At 39.4% G+C, this 21933-nt stretch overlaps 1 protein-coding gene across 14 annotated transcripts in view; it reads left to right on the top strand.

The window, feature by feature from the left end:
• Positions 1 to 21933, top strand: part of LOC144078787 (discs large homolog 1-like protein) — a 101810-nt gene that overhangs the window by 63237 nt on the left and 16640 nt on the right. For all 14 annotated transcript variants that reach the window (XM_077607135.1, XM_077607138.1, XM_077607137.1 and 11 more), the window contains 6 exons: positions 645 to 781; positions 935 to 1079; positions 3187 to 3319; positions 5354 to 5510; positions 6584 to 6686; positions 16851 to 16965. In XM_077607135.1, the coding sequence (XP_077463261.1) occupies positions 645 to 781; positions 935 to 1079; positions 3187 to 3319; positions 5354 to 5510; positions 6584 to 6686; positions 16851 to 16965 (790 nt within the window). The remainder of the gene's footprint in view (positions 1 to 644; positions 782 to 934; positions 1080 to 3186; positions 3320 to 5353; positions 5511 to 6583; positions 6687 to 16850; positions 16966 to 21933) is intronic.

The raw sequence follows: 21933 nt of genomic DNA, 5'->3' as shown, positions 1-21933 counted from the left end.
TATTGTTGTAAAGTCTGCCTTCCAGAGGACTGACTCAATTGACCACAAACCATATGCTGTTTAAATTCCCATGTTTAGGGTGACTAAGAAGCCTTCATTATTATCTCAATGTTGTGGTGGCCTCGTTTCACTCTTCCCCACCCTCTTGTATCTTTTACAAAAGCCACAACTCTCACTTCCAATGTCCATTGTACAGTAAATAACCTGATGTTGGCCATGACTGCTACACTGCTAACGTGTTTTTTTTACAGTGTAACCAACTAAGCCACCATAAATATTACTGACATACGTGACTTGGTGCCTTAGAAACAATTGTAGCCATGACAAAATATATTTTTAAATATTGTATATTTTGTAATATTTTCACACATTAAAGGGTGTACGCCCATCACCATTTATGGTTCTTCTGAAGAGAGTGATTAAAAGTTCCGCCTCATTCTTAAAAGCCCCATTTCAAGTACCCATTTTTCCTCCACCTTCTTAAGCAGTACTGGTAAGCAGTATTTTAAACAAATTGATTGTATATGAAGCCCCTTGTGTTGCTATTTATGAAGTTACAAGATTTGACTAATAAATGATTGATTTAAGGGCATTTTTTCCTTAATGAAGAGCAATCTTATATAAGTGTTGATTATTTCTCTTAGGTCTTGGATTTAGTATAGCTGGTGGAGTTGGAAATCAACATGTTCCAGGTGACAACAGCATTTATGTGACAAAGATCATTGATGGTGGGGCTGCACAGAAAGATGGACGGCTACAGATAGGGGACAAACTTGTTGCTGTGAGTCTAAATTTTGGGCTGCCATTCCATGTGTCCATATTTTGAAACTCAACTTGACATTCTTGTTCATTAGTGGCAATACTTTTTATTGCATGGCATTTAATTCTATGCTTATTTGCTTTTGTAATGCATTTTCTTTTCATGCATTTGCAGGTAAATGCCTCTTGTTTAGAAGAGGTTACCCATGAGGAAGCAGTCGCAGCTCTCAAGTCAACCCCAGATGTTGTTTATCTACGTGTGGCCAAACACACCGCTGTCTTCCTCAATGAAACCTTTCCTCCTCCTGATGTCACAAATTGTAAGTGTATTTTCTACTGTAATTTCCTGAATATTTTTTTATTCAAGTTAAGTATCTTTTAAGTTAAAAGTCACCAAGTTCTTTTACCGAAATCTCGTATGGGTAATATGGTATCAAGCCATTACACTTGGGCCAAAGAAATATAGACAAGGTATTTTTTACCATCTGTACAGCAGGAATGTCAATCCTTATCTCCATACCAACACAGCAAAGCAATATGTTGGCACTCAACACCCCAACCTGTCTCCATGTGACAGCAGTTAAGATGGACGAAGCAGATTTATGACATGATTGCAGTCAGGCTGGCCGAATTTCTTGCGACAAACTACCCCTCCTTGTAGGTCTGGCACGAACCAACCTTAGCTCTGGTGTCCATGCTTACTGCAGCATGTTTTGCATTAAGACGATAGAATACCGTAGGACTCGACATGCTTTGGGGTAAAGAAAAGTCTTTCGTGTGCAATATCCGTAATTCCTCCCTAAGTGGACCACTATACTTCTATTTGTGGTTCCCAATTTTTTTTATTCAACTTTTTTGTTCTTTTGTTGTTGTTGCTTTTTCACGCCTTTTTGTTGCTTATTTTTAATGTAATTTGAACTGAAAGTTGTTTTGTTCCATGGACATCAACTTTTGGCTATGTAAAATCTTTCGTCGTTTCGTCGAAAGATGTTTGGTCCCCGGATGTTTGGTCGACCGGATGTTTGGTAGAACGGACGTTTGGTCGCTGGGTTTTTACTGTTGAAACCAGCTCTCAAAATTATAATCAGGAGAGAGAGTTTAATATCTAAATATCTAATATCAAAATATCAACAGTAAACTCTCTGTCAAAATTTGACAGCGAGCAAACTCGGCGGCCAAACGTCTCTGCTACCAAACGTCTCTGCTACCAAACGTCCGTTCTACCAAACGTCCGGTCGACCAAATGTCCGGTCGACCAAATGTCCGGTCGACCAAATGTCCGGTCGACCAAACGTCCGGGGACCAAACGTCTTTGGACCAAACGTCCGGTCATGGTAAAATCTGTGTGACCACAAAACTGCTTTTTGTGTCATATTAGGAGATTGAAGTAATATTGGGAGAAAAGGTAATAAAATTACCAGAATGAAATCGGAACATTACTTATTTTCACATCATGTGAACCAGAAATTGTTTGGGATCCGCGGACATCCGCGATGTAACTGTGAAAAATGTTATATTGTAATAGTACTTTTTTTTGTTTCTTTGATTTATGTTGATAAAACTTGAATGAAAATGACTTTATGTATTGTAAATATAGGTGAGTTAGATTTAAATTTGGAGATTTTCAGAGGGTGGTGTTGCCTTGAGATTTTTGCAATGCAACACTGATGTAGAGAACGCCCATCGCCCAACTAGGAGGTTTACATTCGCCGAGAGGAAAACATGGCACCAGTAAACTATTAAAAAGTGGCCTTAAATGCGGTGATGTCACCCCCATTATGTCTGTTCTTTAAAGTCTATGGTCCCAAGTATACTGTATCCTGGGGTCGATCAGCTGACTTTGGATAAGAGGCGTGCAAGTTGCTTTGCCAACCACATAGCAAATAAACTCATTTCATTTTCCTCTTCCACACCGCGGATCCTTGAAAGTGTTGCGGGTGTTGCTGGAACCAAACCCAGCTGACTTCGGGCGAAAGGCAGAGTAGTACACCCTAGACTGGTTGCCAGTCAGTCGTAGGGCACACAGAGAGACACAAGACCATCCACACTCACAATCATACCGCAACTTGTGGGTGTCGAGCCCGCGCCTGCCCGCACCGAAGTCAGGCGAGCGAACTCTACACCACGAGGCAACGTAAATAAACACCAAATAGTCATTTCAGTCCATCATTCTAAATTAAAAAAACAAAGCAAATAAAACCATAGTCAGTCGCAACACAATACTCATATGTGTGAGCCCCATAGAAACACTTTGACAGGAGACAGGTTGGACAATGTTAGATAATAGAAACATAATAATCCTGATCAAAGTTTTCACTTAGACACACTGCATAATTAAAACTGCTAATTCTTAAAGGAAGCTGAAATGAAATCTTGTCTGTTAACATGGTAAATAAGTGTGTGTTTTGTTTTGTTTTCCCCCCTCAGCCTACCTTCCACATCAGGACAATCACATAAGCCCTTACATGAGTGGGAGCCAGTCTGTTAGTCCGGCCCCACTGACTACGCCCAGATACTCACCAATGCCCAGGTCCATGACTACAGATGAAGATTTCACAAGGTAGCATAGCAGATGTATCGAAAATACAATTATTATTATTTATTTATTTTTTTTGGTTTTTGAAAACACAATTATTTTTTGTTATGTTGGGGTCATTTAATTTTTCTCCTCGAGAGCCCCAAATTACTGCCTGACCTCTGGTCGCCCTGATAACTAGGCAGTGATGTGTTTGCAACTGTCCGTGTGTGCTTTGTGTCTCTGACAGATGGCAATCAAAATTTTCATCTGGCATGTAAACTAAGGTCACACACGTAGACACATGCATATTCACTCTCAGCGCTGCTCTACTGTCTTTAATCCATTTTAATGGAAGGATTACATCCTATCACAATCCGCGTCACTCAACTGCCGTCACCGTGGTTACCGGATCATGACGTCTTCCGTCATAATCCTTTTGGCCAATCAGAATGTTTTCAGTATAATAAATCTGATAAGCTGCAGACTGACTGCAGAATGGTCAAGTTGATGCCTGGCCGGATTTTGCGTTTTGTGCTTGTGGTCATTTTATTGTCTCGTTAATCTCATTTACCTTCTTTCTAATTTGATTGTTGTGTAACAAATGTACTAATTTGTAGTCCTCTCAAGTGAATAAGCAGATTTCAACGTGTATCTTGCATTTTTTAAGATATTAGTCATTAGTGCTCTTTATATGCAACAATGACTAGTACATTTAAACTCAAACTTGCCATTTTGCACCCATGCAGTCTTTCGCTAATAGCACACTACATTTAAACTTTCTTACTACTTGTCTTACAGAAATGCAGTACTTTTATGATACTTATAGAATATCATAAATTGGCAATATGTGATAGTACTATATTATTTTAATCAGACTAGTTTTAAGGTAGTCACCAATGAGTAGTTTAGCTCATTAACAGCTCCATGTCAAAAAAGGTTAGCATGAAATTTACTGCTAGGAGAAAACTAAATTGGAACCATTTACTAACTGTACTAGTAAGTGGTATTGAACAATAATGTGTTGCTAAAGTGAATGACCTCTAATTAGTTTAATGAAATTTTTGTCAACTGAAGGTGGTCCGTTGGGACAGTAAAATCTGTCATTCTCTATTTACCGCTGAAGAAAAGGCTTGGTCGTCTCAATTGTCACTTAAATAGGTTGTTTCAGGGAAATTATACTATACTGACATCTAACGGAAAAAACAGAACGATGTATTGGTCGATTAATATGCTTGGGTTTGTCATCTTTCGGTTGAGAAGAAAAAAATAAAAGATAAATTTATTACAGTCCACTCGCCCCTCTTTAATCATCTCATTTAATTTTCTGAACCGCTTTATCCTCACTTGGGTCGCGGGGGGTGCTGGAGCCTATCCCAGCTGACTTCGGGCCAGAGGCGGGGGACACCCTGAATTGGTGGACAGCCGATCACAGGGCGCGAGAACACGGACAACCAATCAGGCTCACACTCATACCTAGGGGCAATTTAGAGTGTCCAATCAGCCTACCGTGCATGTTTTTGGAATGTGGGAGGAAACCGGAGTACCCGGAGAAAACCCACGCAGGCCTGGGGAGAACATGCAAACTCCACACAGGTGGACCGACCTGGATTCGAACCCAGGATCCCAGAGCTGTAAGGCCGACGCACAAACCTCTCGAGCCGCGTTCAATATTATTATAATTATTATTTTTATTATAATAACAGCACACTCTCTTACAACTGGTTATGTGACTGTGTGTTAAAAATTAAATTAACAATTGGTAAATGGGAGTCACCACATACACGAGCCACAAATATGTCTGGTTGACCCCAAATCAAGTTTTAAACATTCTCACAGTCAGTTCTTGTTGTGCTCAGTTGTGATTTCGGTATCTTGTCCGTCCCATTTTTATCCACTCTTTTATAGTATCCGTGGGTGAATCTTGTAAATTTTTTCCAGACACTGTATTTGCCTATGAACTATCATGTGATTGTCATTAATACATCCATGCAAAAACTTGCACTGCCGTTATGATCAGGCATGACAAAAGCAAAGATCCGATTTTACCCTCTAAGTTCTTTTTTTTTCCTCCTGCAGGGAGCCGAGGCGTGTGACTCTCCAACGTGGTTCTACAGGTCTTGGTTTCAACATTGTTGGAGGGGAAGATGGAGAGGGAATCTTCATCTCTTTCATTCTTGCTGGGGGTCCAGCAGATCTGTGTGGCGAACTCCACAAGGGTGACCGGATCCTCTCGGTATGTGTCCCATGCAACATTTCTACATTTCTAGTTAGCAACCCTAGAAATCAGCTGCAAATAAGCATTGACTGTGCAGACAACAATCCAGCAATTCTTTAAATCCCCAAATTGAAAGCTATTTTTCGTCGACATTAAAAACAACGTAAGAGTTATCAAGAAATTTTAAAATGTATTTTGTAAAATGTATCTTGTAAAATTGGTCGTAGAGCACACAGACAACAAATCACGTTCATTCACCGTCACCTAGTGGGAATCAATCCCAGGCTGCAAGCCAGGCAAAAGAACCACTGCACCATTAAAAATGATTTGCGATACCAAAATGCTGCTAATCATTGTGGTTCTGAATTATGAACATAAAAATGTTCAGAGTCACTATTGTGCAGATATGCATCATTTATGAAGTGCAAACAACAAATCAAACAATGGGCATGAATCAGAAGTGATACAGAAGAAAAGATTTCAAAAAGGATGACATTCCCACCAAGCGTGATGCCCAATTTGTTTTTTTGTTGTTGTTGTTTTTTTGTTCATTCTGATATTTTGGTGTAGCCGTTGATATTGCACAAAATATGGACTCTCTTGGAGAGGTCTAACCGTCACTTTTTAAAAAAACATTTTTTTTTTACACATTTCGAAATGGTATCCTATTGAAAAAGGCCCTGGTCAGATTTTAAAACATCGGATTGTTCACACTGCATGAGAATGTCAGCATAAGAGGGGAAAAAATGCAGCATTTGACCTGGTCTAGACATAGACGATGGATGAAACATTAGAATTAAAAACTAAGTGGGAATTATACACGTTTCTTAAACATACACTATTCAGCAGCAGCATCTTGTGGCTGTTTTGAATACTACACATAAAATGCAATACCTATTCTGCGCTTTGCCCTGTATTCCGTTGACTGTTTTGATTTCTGAAGCAGATGTTGACGTTTGTGGTAAATTCCTGGGGGCAGTATTTGGAGCAGTTTACAATGCATTAAAATCAACCAAACGTGGCTTTTGGATTTGTTTGGTGTATTTTATTTTTATTTTTATTATTGATTAAAGCATTCTCTGTGGATCTAGGTGAATGGCGTAGACTTGTCTACTGCGACACATGAGCAAGCAGCTGCAGCTCTGAAGAACGCAGGACAAACTGTTACCATCGTAGCCCAGTATAGACCTGAAGGTGAGTGGTCCCATTTTCAGTGCTCGCTGTTTCCCAAATGTTTAAAAATGGATGAAATTCAAATTTTAACATTCAATTCTTTAGGTATGATATGTATTAGTATAGCCACCCAATGATAGTGGTTCTTCAACCTGACTTTGGCCCGGGCAGTCTGGGTTTGATTCCAACTCGGTGGCAGTGTGAGTGGTTGTCTGTCTCTCTATGTCCCCTACGACTGAATGGCGACCAGTCTCGGGTGTTCAAATTTTAACATTCAATTCTTTAGGTATGATATGTATTAGTATAGCCACCCGATGATAGTGGTTCTTCGGCCTGACTGGCACGGGCAGTCTGGGTTCGATTCCAACTCGGTGGCAGTGTGAGTGGTTGTCTGTCTCTCTATGTCCCCTACGACTGAATGGCGACCAGTCTCGGGTGTTCAAATTTTAACATTCAATTCTTTAGGTATGCTATGTATTAGTATAGCCACCCGATGATAGTGGTTCTTCGGCCTGACTTTGGCACGGGCAGTCTGGGTTCGATTCCAACTCGGTGGCAGTGTGAGTGGTTGTCTGTCTGTATGTCCCCTACAACTGAATGGCGACCAGTGTCGGGTGTATTCTGCCTTTTGCCCGAAGACAGGACCCCAGAGCTGTGAGGCTGACGTGCTAACCACTCCGCCATCAGCCGCCTTGAATTAGGGTTGTATATAATATAAATAACATGACTCTTACGATATTTGCAAAAGCAGACTTGAAAAACTTTGTTTTCCATAAGATTTGACAGTGTGCCTCATAATCCATCGCATCTTATGTATGAATTCTGTTAGTGCTTAACCTCAAACCTATTTGGTTGAATTATAACTGTTTTATGCTTCTCCAGTAAAGTGCTCAAGACACACATTCATCATTAATCAAACCCATAAATAAAACAAATAGAGAATAAATTAATAATGAAAACTAAAAACTTCAATGTTAAAAGATTAAGAATAAATGACAAATGCAGTACATTGATGCAGTACCTTTATAATCAGGTGCATAAACTAATTCACTGATGGGGCGCTTTGGCGATTGTTCCTCGATATTTTGCAGTAAATGCAGTCTATCTTTATTAATTCATTGGGGTGCTGGAGCTAACTACGGGCACCCTAAGAAATCCCACACAAGCCCAGAGAGAACATTAAAATTCCACAGTGAGAACCCACCTGGGATCGAACCCACGACCCCAGAACTGTGATGCTGACACGCTAACCACTCAAGTAAATATTGTTGGGAACTTTTTTCAGTTATTAACCATAATGAGACTGCTGCGGGACAATATAAGTATGTTGTATTCTATTGACTAGAAAAAAGATAAGGACTTTATGGAGAACCACCTGAGAGAAATGTCTCTTGTAAAGTATTTAATTGTAATTTTATAGGATATAGGATATGTGCACACTGATTTGAACACGTTGCTTATTATATTTAGTATTTCGTGAATGATAATTTATGTCAGTGTTTTTTCCCTCCCCTCCTATTATGGGTCGTGACTTTCCTGTAGACCTTATTATTGACTGTTGAATGAGCTTAATTCAAGCCTTCTGTCCATGCTGCGTGTTTGTCTGCACTCTCCACAGTGCGTGCGTGTGCGCACACGTATGTCCATTTGAGAATTTGTCCGGTTCCTTGGCAATCTTGAGAAGCGACCTGTGGTGCACCCTCTGCTTCCACCACATCCATGCAAACAAAAATGTGGATACTTTGTTATAATGACCTCCACCATGAGTGGAACAAAGTGTGAGACATGCTGTGAGTGTACGTATTTGTTTGTGCAGGAATCCTTCTGTTAGTTATATTAGGAACACTTCCTGCTGTCATCAAACACCATGCAACGGATCTAATGTCATCTGTGTGTGCTTGTGCAGGCACGTTGTGCTTGCTTGTGGATATTATTGTTGTGGGTATCTACAAAAGTGGTGATTTAGCAGAAAATATTTTTTTAACGTATTGTTTTCAGCAAAATATTAATATTGTAGATACATCAACCAGTCACATTATTATTATTATTGTTTAAACATTCATTCATCTTCCATACCTCTTATAACAGGGGGTGTTGGAGCCTATTCCAGCCAACCATGTGCAGCAACCTGAATTGGTTGCCAGCCAATTGCAGGGCACACAATGAGATGGACAAGCACTTACGCATTGTCTCATCTCATTTTCTGAACCGCTTTATCCTCATTAGGGTCGCGGGGGGTGCTGGAGCCCATCCCAGCTGGCGGGGGACGTCCTGAATCGGTGGCCAGCCAATCGCAGGGCACAAGGAGACGGACAACCATGCACACTCACACCCATACCTAGGGGCAATTTAGAGTGTCCAATCAGCCTACCTTGCATATTTTTGGAATGTGGGAGGATACCGGAGTACCCGGAGGAAACCCACGCAGGAGAGCACGCAAACTCCACTCAGGTGGACGTGACCTGGATTTGAACCCAGAACACACAATATAATAATAATATTAATAACAAGACTTTTATTTTAAGGCGCCTTTCACAACGCTCAAAGTCCCCATACAAGATAAAACAAAAGTAAAAAAATAAAACAAGTTAAATACTTGCACACAAATAAAACATGAAATAGAATCTTCAAATAAACAAGTAGAGTAAGTCTGTCAAAATAAACTTTTTAATCTGTTGATTGGAGGTGGGCAATTGAGTCTGAAGTCTTAATATGTTCAGGGAGGTTGCTCCAGAGGCAGGGAGCTGAGCAGTTAAAGGCTCTTGCCCCAATGGTGATCAAACAGTGAGTTTTACTACCATTACCAGTGGTAAGTTTATTGGAAGAACAACCTGGGATGCAGATGGGAACATGCCTGTGGAAGAGGTTGGTGAGCTACAAGATATAAGAATGATTTGGTAGATGATGAAGGACTTTATGGGAAGCCCTTGGAGTTGTTGCATGGTGTGAGTTGACTCTTGGAGGGAGATCGTGTGATGATCTAGGCATCAGAGTTTTGAACCATTTGCAGTTTATAAATAGATTTGTCAGGTAGACAAATTAATAGTAATCAAGGTGAGATGTAACCAGGCTTTGGATCAGAGTTGCAGTATTCCTAGTTGAAAGAGAGAGATGGAGATGGGATGTATTGCGGATAATGCAGAGGACACCCAAACTCTTAACCTGACGAAAGTATTTAGTTGTTATTGTAAATTGAGGAGTTGTTTATTTTTGATTTAGTGCCAATTAAATGTTTGGTCTTATTGTTACGGTTGAGAAAAGTGATAGAGAACCAAGAATACTTATTTTCTGTGGGAGGAAGGGTAGAATAGGGTTTGGTGGGCAGATAGAGCTGTGTGTCATCCACATAGCAGTGAGATGTTATTTTTAAGAAATATTGACCAAGGGGAGGGAGATATCAAACATAAGAGAGGTCCAAGAACAGGGCCTTGAGGAACGCCAAAGGAAACATATTTTTGCTATTAACCGGTGAACAACTAACTATTTCAGCAAAGCAACTAATACCAATGAAAACATCCTAAATTCAAAGGGACCAAACTGTACCAGCCAATTCTAATTACTGCTGTGTCTTCTTGCCAGAAAGACTGGACGTAAACACTAATGACTCCATGTCATGAATGTTTAATCATAAGAGTAAGATGAGAAGTGTTGATCAGCTTTACTTAATGTCTATGTGCCATTCTTGTCACTGCAGTTTATTGCAGAACATATTCATATGTTAGTTGTTTGAAAGACAATTTGTTTGTATCCCTTTTTTTCAATGAGTGGATGCTTTAGAAACTTCAGAGTTAAGAGAATTGACCTTTAAATGTAATCTCCTCTCGTGTGATTTCCTGTGGGACTAGTGTAGGACAGTAATACCTTCTATTTGACTTTAGTCTTAGTCACTGGGATTACACACAACTGTCAACATCATGAGGCGTACACACACTTCCTCATGACACACACAGACTTCACATAGTCAGCAGCAATGCTGAGGAGATGCACAGTGGATTATCTCCACTTCTATTAGTCTGCTTATTACAGTGAGTGTGACTGCATGAATTTATACGCGTGTGTTAGAGCACACATGTGCAGCAGTTATTAAGTGGATGACTAACTACGGGGCTCAGCTCGGCTTTCACTCACAAAAAAGTACATTTTTAGTGTATTCTCACAACTAAGTGTATGTCCTTTTTTTGTCATTTTCAATGCAGTAGATTAACATTACTATATAAAAACTATAAATGGTTACTATTTGTCAAACCTATTGCTTAATAAATTACACCGAGACTAATAGTGTTTATGATGATACAGATCTTTCCTCAACAACTCAGACAAACAATATATTCATTCATTCGTTCATTCTCCGTTCCACCTATCTTCACAAGAGCCTCGGATGCTGGAGCCTATCTCTGTTACCAATGAGGAGTAAGCGGGATACACCCTGATTTGGTTGCCAGACAATCGCAACACAAAACAATATATATGTATTTTAGGTATAAAGTTCAAAAACAGCCCCCTGCCCTCAACAGTGTCTTTGTGGTGAACAATTATTAGATTTGAAAAGCAATTGCTATACTGGTGCAATGCAAAAAATCCCTCTTGCTCATATAATTAAACTGTAGAATGCGGAAAAAGGGATAGTAGAAAGAAGGGAGCTTTGCTCCTTAGAGGTAAAAGAGAGAAGAAGAAACATACATAAACTATTATGATACTATAAGCCATTAGTCTTTGTCATCACCCTTCCCCCATTGTTTCATTGTGTCCTCCTCTGATTTAGCTGACTGTCAAGCTGGCAATTTTTCCCTCCTTCTTTCTCCTCTTATTTTAATGACTTTGTAATGTTGAGACATGATGCTTCATGGCATATCACAACAACATATTGTTTGCTGTATTTTCCCCACAAAATGTTGTGATAAATGATTGTATTTTTTCCTCACTGGCCTAATATTACAGTATATGAATTAATCATCACAGAAACGCTTGAAGGTCATGAAAAATGAGCTTTGGTGATTCAATGAGCCATCTTCCTGAAATATTAAGTAGTATCTATTTCGTATCTGCATCGGCAATGCTGCTCCAGCAGTCACTAGGACAACATTAATGCCAAAATACGCAGTGTTGTACACTATTAAAAACGTTGTGTGTATGGAAAAGAGACCCACCTTTACCAGAAAGATATTTGACGTACAGAGGGAGAGATACAGTGATAACTCTACTTAGCAATGTCTCATCCCATCTCAATAGCAGGTGTTTTTGAATGTTTGACGGAGGTTTTGAAAAAAAAACTATTCAAAGACGATTCTCTTTGAGGACTTTTAATATTGTTTCTATAATGCAACAGACAAATGTCGTCAAAGTGGACAATCGGACGACTCATGACTTTTTCTGGATGTTTTTTTTACGACAACACAAAGCTTGGGAAATTTCTCCAGCATTTATTTGATTTTCGCTGTTGGAATGCTCGCTGCTTCCTCCTCGTCCACCAATCTCACCAATATTCCCTCTAATTTTTCATATGTCTGGGCATATAGACAACCTCCCTGAGCACACTGAGGACCAGTATGACCAACAGCATAAGTGCTCGCTCCAGTATCACACCTGCCATAAGCAGGTGCATGTATATTACCCATAAATGATCTAGTCATAATAAAATGTAATGATTAATATCTATGAATAAAACATCTTAATAAATGGTACTAGAATATAATCGGACATATGCTTTGTCATCATCATTGACTCGACAAAAAGCCTAATTGTCATCATACCCAGCTGCGTATGACGAAATTGGTAAAAAAAAAATCCCAGTTGGTGCCGGAAAAACAGTCCTGCAGCTGAGAAAGGGCGTCCTCGGGCCAAGTTTTTATTATCTTTATTTGTGGCCTTGTTAGCCTCCGGAGTGGAGTGTATGCGGAGGTGAGGGACAGGCAGAGATGGTCTGATCCAGCCAGGTGAGGGAGGGAAGTGGCTCTATAAGCATGTTTGATATTAGAATAAACATGGTCTAGAGTTTTATCTCCTCTGGTGTGACACTTCACGTACTGGATAATATGCACAAAAGTGACTTAAATTTTACCTTATTTTCCCATCTGTCCTTCTCACTTCTCATTCAAATCACTAGCGTGCTAATTGTGTCACTTGAGATAGTTAAGCTTCCATTTATATGCAATATTTTTCCATCGGAATACTCACAACTTTAGCTTGGCTGCATGTTTTGCAGAGGAGATCTTTCTCACCGAATTTCACCGCTTGTTCTTCTATTTGCACTAACTTCCATCTTAAAACAACCGCATTTCTTATTTACTTTGGCTTGTTGAGTGGCTCTGCCACAGCCCAGTCGTTTCAGCATGATAAAAGCTTGTTGGCAGCTCCAACAAACTGTTAGCTATTTGCTAACCTGCATAACGCGTAACTAACGCAGCCAATATGTCGTATACATTTACCCATGCCGTGGAAGTAAACACACGTGAACTGAACCCCATATATATATATAAATATATATATATATATATATATATATATATATATATATATATATATATATATATATATATATATATATATATATACTTATATATATTTATATTTATTTATATATTATATCTTTTTCTTTTTTTTTAATGCTTCGTCAAGCTAAATGTGGGTGAGTTGTGACCAATTCCCCTGGCAAAGTAGAGCAAGAGAGACTGGCATCACCTCAGTTTTCTGCTGCATGAATGACCTGAGGAAAAAGCGCGTGCGTGTGTGCCTTAGAGCAAGCTGCTGTCAGAGTGGGAGGGGCAACCACAGTGAAGACAAACGCAAGCGAGAGCAGCACAGTACAGAAAGAGAGAGGGAGGGAGAGAGAATTAGCATCTGTTGTTTGAAAGAGCGGCACTAGAGCAGTTTTTAGCTACACTCACTTTTTTTCTGCTCTGAACTATTTATCCTCCTTACCCACACTTCTGTTCTATCTCGCCTTTCTTCACATTCACATCCTTGGACTCCCACTGCTCCATGCACTGACACTGATTTAAAAGCCACCTCATCAGCATCATAGCGCATGGAAGCCAAGCCTGCATCAGCATGTGAGTACAGCAGACAGAGTTGAAATACTCGGGATCCTCCTCCTTACTGATTGTTACAGAAAAAAAGACATTTCGGTGGTTTTACATCTGCGTTTTAATGATGTTGCAGCGAGTTTAAGCAGTCGGATGGTGTATTTGTCGACAACTATCTTTCATTCTAAATCATTGAGAAACTACCATGACCACGGTTCACTGACAAGTAACATTATCAGTGATGTTGAAACATTTGAGGAGCAGTCATATTTACATTGTGTCTTTGTTTGCCACAGTGGTGTGCTTAAATTACATTACTGCCAGGCTCAAACCAATTTTATTTAAGACTTGACAACGCATTACATTAATAAAACACTCAGCCTCTTTCTTTGAAACATGATCATTAAAGAACCCCCACCTTTCTATTTGAGTTGATTACATGAATGTAATAACTTCAACTCTGTGTTATGCACAAACATGACCAAAATTGGTAACAATTACAACCTTCTTTCACTGATGCCTACCAATTGTTTTATTTGTTTAGAAAGTTTTTTCCTTCATTCAGCTGCATTGCGAAAAATAATTATCTTACTCTATTTTAGTCACATTTTCCAATCTATTTTATGTTATTCCCGCATGTATCCCTCTTTTTTCTTGCTTTTAACCCCTTGATACATTTTTGAGGCAGCATGCTCTAAGTGGAAGAGAGGAAAAAATCTAATCTGAGTACTGTACTTAATGGACTATAAACCGCTACCCCCGCTTTGAACACTGCCATTTATAGTCCAGGGTGGTTTATTTGTGGATTTTCCCACCTAGTGGGCTGCATATCTTTAGGTGTGAATATTCCATAGCACAGTATGGGCACCTTAGGTTTCTAGACAGTTTTCTTGTAAAATTTGGTTGAAATGCTTATAGCCAGTTGTTTTCTATAGCCAAAGAATTATGGTATTTACTTCCAGATTAGATGTCATGATTGTGTAAGATTGAATGTGATTGACAGAGGCTGTTGATGAAATTAATTTGGTTTCCTGTTTGTCATTCACTTAGTTTTTCATTATCCTGATTGTGCCATCTCATTCATGCTTTTTTTCTCCTTCGATACTACCATTCCTAATTCATTTTAGTAATAAATCCCCTTCCTTAAAATATGTATTGTTTTTGTATGTATAAAAGGAAAGACATACAATAATAGTTTCTGGTTATCTTTGTTTGTGTGGTCTTGTGGATTTCCTGCTAGCTGCTATCTCAAGTACAATTAAATTACTACATCGTGTTGATTATATTGGATTGGATAACTTTATTCATCTCGTATTCGGGAAATTTCATTGTCACAGTAGCAAGAGGGTGAGAATGCAGATACAGGAAAATACATTTTAGACATAAATAGATAGGTAATAAATAAATATATAAATAGATAAATAAATAAATATATAAATAAATAAATAAGTGTGTTTCTGAAATGTCCATTCTAATGTTTCAAGGAGATACAGACAACCCCATTCATCAGATAGCCTTGTTGCAGGTATGTTTTTCAGCTGTGATCCATCATCAGCTCATAGGAAATTGCTGTTGTGAAAATAATGAACAAAATCAGAAACCATAACTCACCATCCTAGACATGGAAAATACACATTTGCATAAATTCTGAATTTGAATCGTAGCTCGAACCTCTCTGTTTAGATGTTCTCCCCGTGTGCTTCTGTTTTGACAAGGGACTCCATTTTTTTCTTCAAAAAAACATGTTGAATTGCATATAATAATACAATAAATTGTGTGTGAATATGTGTGTTTCTATATGTTGCTCATGATTGAGAGAAATGTACAGGGACAGCAGGGATAAAATTAGGCAGGATAACAGATTTGAAAAAATGATTGAGTCTTTTGATGGCTGTTTTATTTGTTGTTATTTCTTCTGTTGTTGATGGTGTGTGTGGGGTTTGCTTTGGTGGGATGGTTGTTGCATTACAGTAAAAAAACATTTTAATGAAAGGAACTCAAATATCACATTATGTTAAACTGGTCCAAAGTGTTTCTGCACAGGGCTATTGTGCTGAGTGCTGAGCAATTTGCTGCTCTTTGCATTGATTGGTCAACTGGTTGTTCACTGACAGTTTTTGTTTGACATTAAGTGTTGATGGGAAAATAGTTGCATACTAGTACACTTTGAAATTGTATACTTATTTAATAAAGTAACGTGCTTGATTGGATTTTCTTCGGATAGTCAAGTTTCATCCCAAAAACATGTAGGATAGACTGGTTGAATATTTTAAATTGTCCGTAAGTTTGAATGATCAGTTGTCTCTTTGTACCCTGCCTCTTTTTCATAATCAGATGGCAGCACCTCACGTAACCATCACCCCCTCGACCTCTTTCACACCGTCATGAGGATAACCAGTCTAGATTATAAATTAATGAAAGATTTAGCTGGGATAGGCTCCAGGACCTCCCCCGTCTATTGTGGGAATAAGTGGTTAGGAAAATAAATGAATGTAAATAAAAACTGCATTGGATGAGGATTCAATTTCTTCATTCATGACAGCTATCAAATTTTTTCAACATATCTTGACTAATACAATCCCATTGTTAATTAGCTGATATGAAACATATCTGAGCCGCCTGATGGTTTCGGGGTTCGCTTGGTTGACGTCGATGTGGGCAGGCGTGGGCTTCAATTCCCGCTCGTGGTCGTTGTCTGTCTCTCTGTGGCCCTACGGCTGACTGGCGACCAGTCTCGGGTATAGCCTGGCTTTCGCTCAAAGTCAGCTGGGATAGGCTCCATTAACCCCCACAACCCTTACCAAAAGATACACGGTACGGAAGATTTATACTTTTTTTTTGATAGAACACGTTATCTTTTATTTATTGTAGGTGGACTTTTGACGTTTGAGAAAATGAATGATACCATTACATAGTCTTATTATGTTCCTACCTTGTTTATCCAATCAGCTTCCATCTGCCACTCGTATTCTGTCCTGGTTTACTCTCCTGTCTCGTCAAGAGGGCTAAAATGTAATCACATTTTGTATATCCAGTAGTAGTAGTAGTTCCCTGCTTTCTTTTAGTACTTGTCGGTTCATTGTTGCTGTCACGCCTTGCCTGCGTGCGTTCCTGCATTTGGGTCCCTGCATAATTAAATGTGCTTCTGCATGTGTGTCTGCAGAATACAGTCGTTTTGAGGCAAAGATCCATGACCTGAGGGAACAGATGATGACCAGCAGTGTCAGTTCCAGCTCCACATCACTCAGATCCACACAAAAACGCACCCTTTATGTCAGGTAATGCTCAATATTTCAGCAAACACTATATTAATGGTTCCCAAACTTGTTGAAGTGACTGAACTACCGAGATTTCATACCAACATTCTCTAAAACAGGGGTGGGCAAACCCGTGTGCGGTCCACCGTTCTTTTGGTCGCCGTTCTTTTGGTCGCCGGTCTTTTGGTCGCGGTCTTTTGGTCGCCCCGACCGCGACAACGGGCGACCAAAAGACCAGCGACCAAAAGACCGACGACCAAAAGACCGGCGACAAAACAAGGTAAAACAACACGGTCTACGCATCAATAAAAGCCAACAATGGCCATGAGCAGTTTCACTGAGACGACGTGTGAGAGTATAAGAGTTTGTATGTACATGCGTTGTCCCTTTAAGAAGCTACGTCAGTCAGGGTCTTAACAAGTTCTCCAACAAAAAACAATAAAAGTCCCTGAAATTTTGAGCTTTTCTTTAGCCTAATAATTACTAGGGCATTAAGTATGACTAAATGGTAATTCGCAGTTTGTATTTAGGGAATTTGAGCAACGATTTAAATGGTAATTATCACTTACCTTCCGGGCGACCAAAAGACCGGTGACCAAAAGATCGGCGACCAAAAGACTGGCGACCAATCGACCGTGTACCCTCGAGGGCCGCTGTGGGTGCAGGTTTTTGTTCCAACCAATCCAGCCCAGACACTTTTACCAATGAGATTTCTGTCGAAAACAAGAAGCACCTGACTGATATCCACTGATTGCACTTGTAGGACACCAGATTGGTGAAAATGTGTGCTCTTTATGGGTTGGAATGAAAACGTACACCCCATGCGGCCCTTTGTGGAATAGTTTGCTCACCTCTACTCTCAAGCCTTCATATTTAAAAAAAATAAAATAAAAAATATGTAACATATTATATTTTTATGGCAGTAGGCGACACTTAAAAGTTTTATTAAATATTCCAAAATGAATGGGCCACTCAATAATTCAGTGCACATTTTCTGTTAATAAATTCTGTATTTGTCGCTGTATGACTTTGACCGCTTTACTGACTGGGTTCATTTCTTGCCGATATGTTACCTGTATAGTAAAGAGAAAAGGCGGACGTGATTGACAACTTGATACAGGTGTGAATCAATTGAACACAAAAGATTAGTCGGAAGAAGCACCTGTACAGTCACCATTCAAATAAAAATAGCTTGCCGATGCACTAAAAATTGAACAGCTTTCAGCGTGTTACAAGGAAAATTTGGCATTCAGTAGGAGCCTACTGCAGCAAAAAGATTGCCGACAAGCATATCTAGCCTAAACATGTCACAAAAACAGCAGATTTTAACGTATACTTAAAAGAATACAGACGCTCCCCTACTTACGAACATTCAACTTACGAACAACGGTACATACGAACATGTCTGCAAATTGCGTTTAAGTCCAAAAATGTTCGCAAGTCCAATTTTGTATTTCGCCCCTTTTTCGGAGTAGTACTTCTTTCCGCCGCTAATACCGACGCCTGGCGCTGTGAGAGCTCAGCTCACCCAGCATCTACCTTCTTCTTCGTTGCAATGCGGAAGTGCGTGAATGTATCTCCAGTGTGCAAAGAACCTTTTTCATTTGTATCATTAAATATCTCATGCATCCAATATTGAATATGGTTGGTAAAAAGCTAAAGGCTTCTATTGAGGGAGTTGCAAGGAAGAGGCAAGCCATTTCATTTGAAACGAGTGGCAATAATAACGAAGCTTGATGCGCGTGAGAGTGGTGAGCGTTGCACATTCAGTACCATTTATAAACAGAAAGATCGAGCAGCAGGACCCAAATATTGAACGTTGCACAAAGTTTCCAAATCAATTGAATGATGCCATACAGTGCTACCTCGTCATTTATGATGAAAAAAAGAAGAAAACTGTGCAATCGTCATTAGGTCGCTTCTTTTGGCCAGTTTCTAATACATAAATCTCTCTCTCTACAGTACTGTACATATTCTCTCCATTTTATTAAATGTTTTTTTTCAGTACAAACCAATGTGTGTTACTTATACAAGCCTTAAACATACAAATGCACTTGTATAAACCTTCAATATACTTATATCGGCCTTAAACATAAATTATAATACAAAATAAAGCACTGAATCAACTTACAAACAAATTCAACTTATGAACAATCGCTCGGAACCAATTGCGTTCGTAAGTAGGGGAGCGTCTGTAGTTGGGAACTGCTTGGGAGCGATGGATGTCCGATAGGGAACACAGTTATACAATGACTGCCAGGCAGCAACGGGCGTGTTACACACCGATTTGTGAATGGATTGTTGTTGCCTCAACTAAAGTGTCTTTGAGCACTATTGTTAGAGCATTCACCAAAGCCTTAGGGAACCCCACGGCAACAGTCCGACTCTGACAGTGAGATGGAACCTTGCGTGGTGGATGGTGAACTTGCTCACTTGGCCAAACTCATGGCGGATACAAAAGATAAGGACTTTTTGGTTGATTTTTGAATGCTTTGACTTAAATTAACGGGATTCCACATTACATCAATAAAGCACAATGAAACTCAGTTTTGTTCCCACTGCTTTTTTTTTAAAAACATACACTATCGTGTATGGTAGCGTATCTTTAATAGCATATACTATGGTAGAGTATTTTTTATGCTAGTATGTCATGTTTTAGCGTGTGCGTATGATCTTTTAATGACCATGCATGCTAACGTATGTTGCACCCAATAGGTTGGACCGCTTTGTGTACGTGTTAAATACAATAATTGCACTCAACTGAGACGGCGCCTTTTAATTCGGTGCCCCCTCAGGCCATGAAAATGCACTGTTTTGCACAGAAAAACAAAAACATAATTTAGTAATAATTTATTGCTAAATTGGTATATTTTTATAACAAGTCAATTCTTGTCCTTTTAGTCTCAAACATGTGGAGTCAACTATACATTTAGACAGGAATCAAGCTCTTTTTTTAGGCGCTCACTGTTATTGAAAGAAATGCTTAATTCAGATGAATTTCTATTCAATGTAAGTTGGCAGAGTAAGACTAAAAATTTAAATGATCTGTTGCAGCCCAGATTCCTTAAACGTTTAACTTGGAGACTACACTTCTAAGACACCTCATATATTGGTAAAAAGCTGTACTCTTGATCAGTCGGCATGTGAACCTGCACCCACTGCGGCCCTTTTTAGAATGGTATGCCCACCCCTGTGTTAGATGAATTGTTCAATATACATGTGATATATATGAAATACTCGATTTCACATATACATCTAGTAATGATCCAATTGGATCGTATTTTCATAGGAGGAACCTTATAGAATATAAAGATGCATGTTTAACCGCGACCGGACGTTTGGTCGCCCGGACGTTTGGTCGCCCGGGTGAATATAATTTTGAGAGCTGGTTTCAACAGTAGATATTTAGATATTAAACTCTCTCTCATGAATATAATTTTGACAGCTGGTTTCAACAGTAAACTCTCTGTCATGTTGCCAAACGTCCGCCGACCAAACGTCCGCCGACCAAACGTCCGGCGACCAAACGTCCGCCGACCAAACGTCCGGGCGACCAAACGTCCGGCGACCAAACGTCCGGCGACCAAACGTCCGGGCGACCAAACGTCCGGGCGACCAAACGTCCGGGCGACCAAACGTCCGGGCGACCAAACGTCCGGGCGACCAAACGTCCGGGCGACCAAACGTCCGGGCGACCAAATGTCCGGCGACCAAACGTCCGGCGACCATGTTTAACGATGGCTGTTCTTGTCACACTCATCACCGGCAAATCCAGATTAACCACAGGATGGTGTATTATCCGGTAGAACAGCCAAAACATTATTTCGTTTGAAAAAAAGCTTTTATTGACGTTCTTTGCTTTTTTTTTTCTTTTGAGGAATTTAGTGTGTTTCTTACAAAACTTTGGAAATGTAACTAGCTACATGAGCCGCTTTGCACTATGCCATTGTATTCAACCAGATAGTTGCTCTCTACCAGATAAATCATGTTTGCCGCTTCCACCTCTTTAGCCAGATTGGCTCGGCATCAGGACTCTGAGAGTTAGTTGTACTACTTCAGATAGTTATGAGCTCACTGTATGATAAATCAGTTTCCTGTCTTGCTTGCAAGGCTTGAGATCTCAGATCCCGCCTTTACAGATTGTCATAATTTTATATGGGCTATTATTTTGGGATTCACTAGGCCAAAATAAACACGGTATACACTGTACAATATCTAATACTTTACTTTAGTGTTAAGGTGCAGGTTGTCTAAAACAATGTCATGCAAAAAGCACTTTTAAATCTCATCATGTACTCCTGTAGAACATTGCTACAATCAATGTTTCTTGACTCATGTAACTACATTAGACTGATTCCTGTATGGACTTTTAAATTACAAGAAGAATTGATTCCGAGGTACACTGAGATTGCTTTTAATTATAAAATGGGCCCTGGTCAATGCAACATAGGAAACATCCACTGAAGTAATCATTTTTTGTTGTTCTAAATATTGACCAACAGAATAAAACTATTCTTTAAAAAAAATTGCTTTCATATCATAATCTTAAAACACATGCATGCTAACTGAATACTGAACACATCACAGGGCATACATTAAATGCATCATATAAATATGAATTTCAGCCTAACATTTTATTGTCCGAGTCTTATTTTTTATAGTTATTTTATTTTAATGTGCAGTGTTCATTTGATTATGATGAAATTATAAATGATCAAATTACGGAAAATAAAATACATTTGCTTAATTGCTACAATGTGCTCATTCTGAAGTTGTTTTCGCTTGATGTCACACGTCACATCGTCACTTAGGGAGTTACGTCGCTGTGTTACAGGATTCACAAACTTTGTCTTGAAAGTGCTCATAAAATGTTATTATGCCATCGATCAGCCCTCAAGTGGAGAGGCCATAAAGGTGCCATACAGTAATCCCTCGAATTTCGCGGATAATGTTGACCAGACATGGCCGCGATAATAGAAAAAGCACAAA

This window comes from Stigmatopora argus, chromosome 8 (genome assembly GCF_051989625.1).
Source record: "Stigmatopora argus isolate UIUO_Sarg chromosome 8, RoL_Sarg_1.0, whole genome shotgun sequence".
Lineage (NCBI taxonomy): Eukaryota > Metazoa > Chordata > Actinopteri > Syngnathiformes > Syngnathidae > Stigmatopora > Stigmatopora argus.
The sequence above is the reverse complement of the archived record's forward strand: the minus strand, read 5'-3'. Positions and strand labels throughout refer to the sequence as shown.